Source organism: Eimeria mitis, genomic scaffold (genome assembly GCF_000499745.2).
Source record: "Eimeria mitis Houghton genomic scaffold, Emh_scaff1005, whole genome shotgun sequence".
Lineage (NCBI taxonomy): Eukaryota > Apicomplexa > Conoidasida > Eucoccidiorida > Eimeriidae > Eimeria > Eimeria mitis.
This window is the reverse complement of record NW_013567026.1, coordinates 4,642-7,139: the sequence shown is the minus strand read 5'-3', so window position 1 is coordinate 7,139 and position 2,498 is coordinate 4,642. Positions and strand designations below refer to the sequence as shown.

The window sequence follows — 2,498 nt, the reverse complement described above, 5'->3', positions numbered from 1 at the left end:
TTTTTTTTTTTTTTTTTTTTTTTTTTTTTTTTTTTTTTTTTTTTTTTTTATTTGTTTGTTTATTTATTTGTTTGTTTATTTATTTATTTATTTGTTTATTTATTTATTTGTTTATTTATTTGTTTATTTATTTATTTATTTGTTTATTTATTTATTTATTTGTTTATTTATTTATTTATTTGTTTATTTATCTATTTGTTTATTTATTTATTTATTTATTTATATATTTATTTATTTATTTGTCTCCATCTGCTGTCTCCTCATCTCCTCTCTCAATCCCTAAAAATAATTAGGGTTTAGGGTTTAGGGTTTAGGGTTTAGGGTTTAGGGTTTACGTTTATCCTTTTTACGATTTTTTTTTTCCGTTGTATGCCTCTGTCCCTTGCCCCTAGTGTTTAGTGTTTCGTGTTTAGGGTTCAGGGTTTAGGGTTTAGGGTTTAGGGTTTAGGGTTTAGGGTTTAGGGTTTGTGTTTAGAGCGTTGATAGAAAACCCCCCTGGTGCGTGGTTCCGCCGCGAGCAGCAGCAGCTTGCAGCCTATCGCCATATCTTCTTCTTTCCCCAGGATATACTACAAGCTGCTGCTGATGTTGCTACAGGTTTGCTGCTGCTGCTGCTGCTGCTGCTGCTGCTGCTGCTGCTGATATTGCTACAGGTTTGCTGCTGCTGCTGTTGCTGCTGCTGCTGCTGCTGATATTGCAACAGGTTTACTGCTGCTGCTGCTGCTGTCGCTGCTGCTGCTGCTGCTGCTGCTGCTGATACTGCAACAGGTTTTCTGCTGCTGTTGTTGTTGTTGTTGTTGTTGCTGCTGCTGGTGCTGTTGCTGCTGCTGCTGCTGTTGTTGTTGTTGGTGCTGCTGCTGCTGCTGCTGCTGTTGTTGTGGTTGGTGGTGGGGTTGTTGCTGGGGTTGCTGCCCAACAGCAACCACAGCAGCAGCAGCACCACCACCACCACCAGCAACACCAACTGCAACAGCAACACCAGCAGCAGCAGCAGCAGCAGCAGCAGCAGCAGCATCAGGTGTGGTGTGTGTGTGTTGTGTGTAGATGCTGCGCATGGTTCTTCTTTGGGTATATCTGGTGATGCTTCGCTTGCTGCTGCTGCTGCAGTATCTGTTGAGCTGCTGCAGCATCTGTCTCCGTTGCTGCTGCACCTCGTGCTGCAGTCTCCTTCTATAGATCATCTTTGTTCTTCTTTACAACCCCAAACCCTAGCTCGATGGGGGGGCCAGCTGCTGCAGCAGCAGCAGCAGCAGCACCAGCAGCAGCAGCGGCAGCAGCGACAGCAGCGGCAGCAGCGGCGGCAGCAGCGGCAGCAGCAGCAGCAGCAGCAGCAGGATGTATTGCTGCAGCAGCTGCTGCAGAGATGGATAAATGCATTCAAAAGGAGACAGGAGGCGCTGCTGCTGCTGCTGGCGCGTTGGGGGTTGTCTCCTCCCAGGCCCAATCGTTTTGCTGCTTGGAGCAGCAGCAGCAGCAGCAGCAGCAGCAGCAGCAGCAAGCAGCAGCTACAGCTGCGTTGGGTGGAGGAGGCAGCAGCAGCACCACTCAGCAGCAGCAGCAGCAGCAGCAGCAGCAGCAGTATGAATATGGGTATGAGCAGCAGCATTTGGAGCAGCAGCATGGGTATAAGCAGCAGCATCAGCAGCATGAGCAGCAACAGCAGCAGCAGCAGCAGCAGCAGCAGCAGCAGCAGCAGCAACTTTGCTTCAGCACCCAACTCTCCTCTCCCCTGTGCTAGCCCCCGCATACTAACTGAGTTTCCTTTATCTTCTTTTGAGGCCTTGGGTATCCCTGGGCGCCCGCAGCTGCATATACACCCCGACAGCAGCAGCAGCAGCAGCAGCAGCAGCAGCAGCAGCAGCAGCAGCAGCAGCAGTGGTGGTGGTGGTGGTGGTTTTGGTGGGTTTGGTAGTGGTAGTAATCCGATGATGATGGGCGCTATACTGAACAGAAACAGCAGCAGCAGCAGCAGCAGCAACAGCAGCAGCAGCAGCAGCAGCAGCAGCAACAGCAGCAGCAACAGCAGCAGCAGCAGCAGCAGCAGCAGCAACATGAGTAGGAGGAATAGAGAGGAGCTACAAAGCCTATCATTATCATCAGCAGCAGCAGCAGCAGCAGCACAGCAGCAACACAAGCTGCTGCGGTTCCCCCCACACCATCCATGCTATAAAAAGTGTGACGTCTGGATACGACAAGCCAACGACCCCAACGACCCCCGTGCTGCAGTGTCTATACACCTCAGCTGCTGGGTGGGGCAGCAACTCATACCCAGAGAAGAAGCAGCAGCAGAAGTTTTTCTCTCTCTTATGCAGCAGCAAACTGCAGGAGTTAGTCTTTATTTATTTATATTTATATTTATATTTATATTTATTTATTTTGTTTTTGTTTTTGTGTTTATGTTTATGTTTATGTTTATGTTTATGTTTATTTTTTTATATTGATGGCTGCAGCAGAAGTTTTTCTCTCTCTTATGCAGCAGCAAACTGCAGGAGTATGTC

At 48.0% G+C, this 2,498-nt stretch overlaps 1 protein-coding gene across 1 annotated transcript in view; it reads left to right on the top strand.

The window, feature by feature from the left end:
- Positions 1–2,498, top strand: part of EMH_0027270 (uncharacterized protein) — a gene marked incomplete at both ends in the record, with an annotated part of 9,675 nt that overhangs the window by 5,225 nt on the left and 1,952 nt on the right. Inside the window, 2 exon segments of the mRNA XM_013494004.1 lie at positions 476–597; positions 1,045–2,327. Of these exon segments, the coding sequence (XP_013349458.1) occupies positions 476–597; positions 1,045–2,327 (1,405 nt within the window).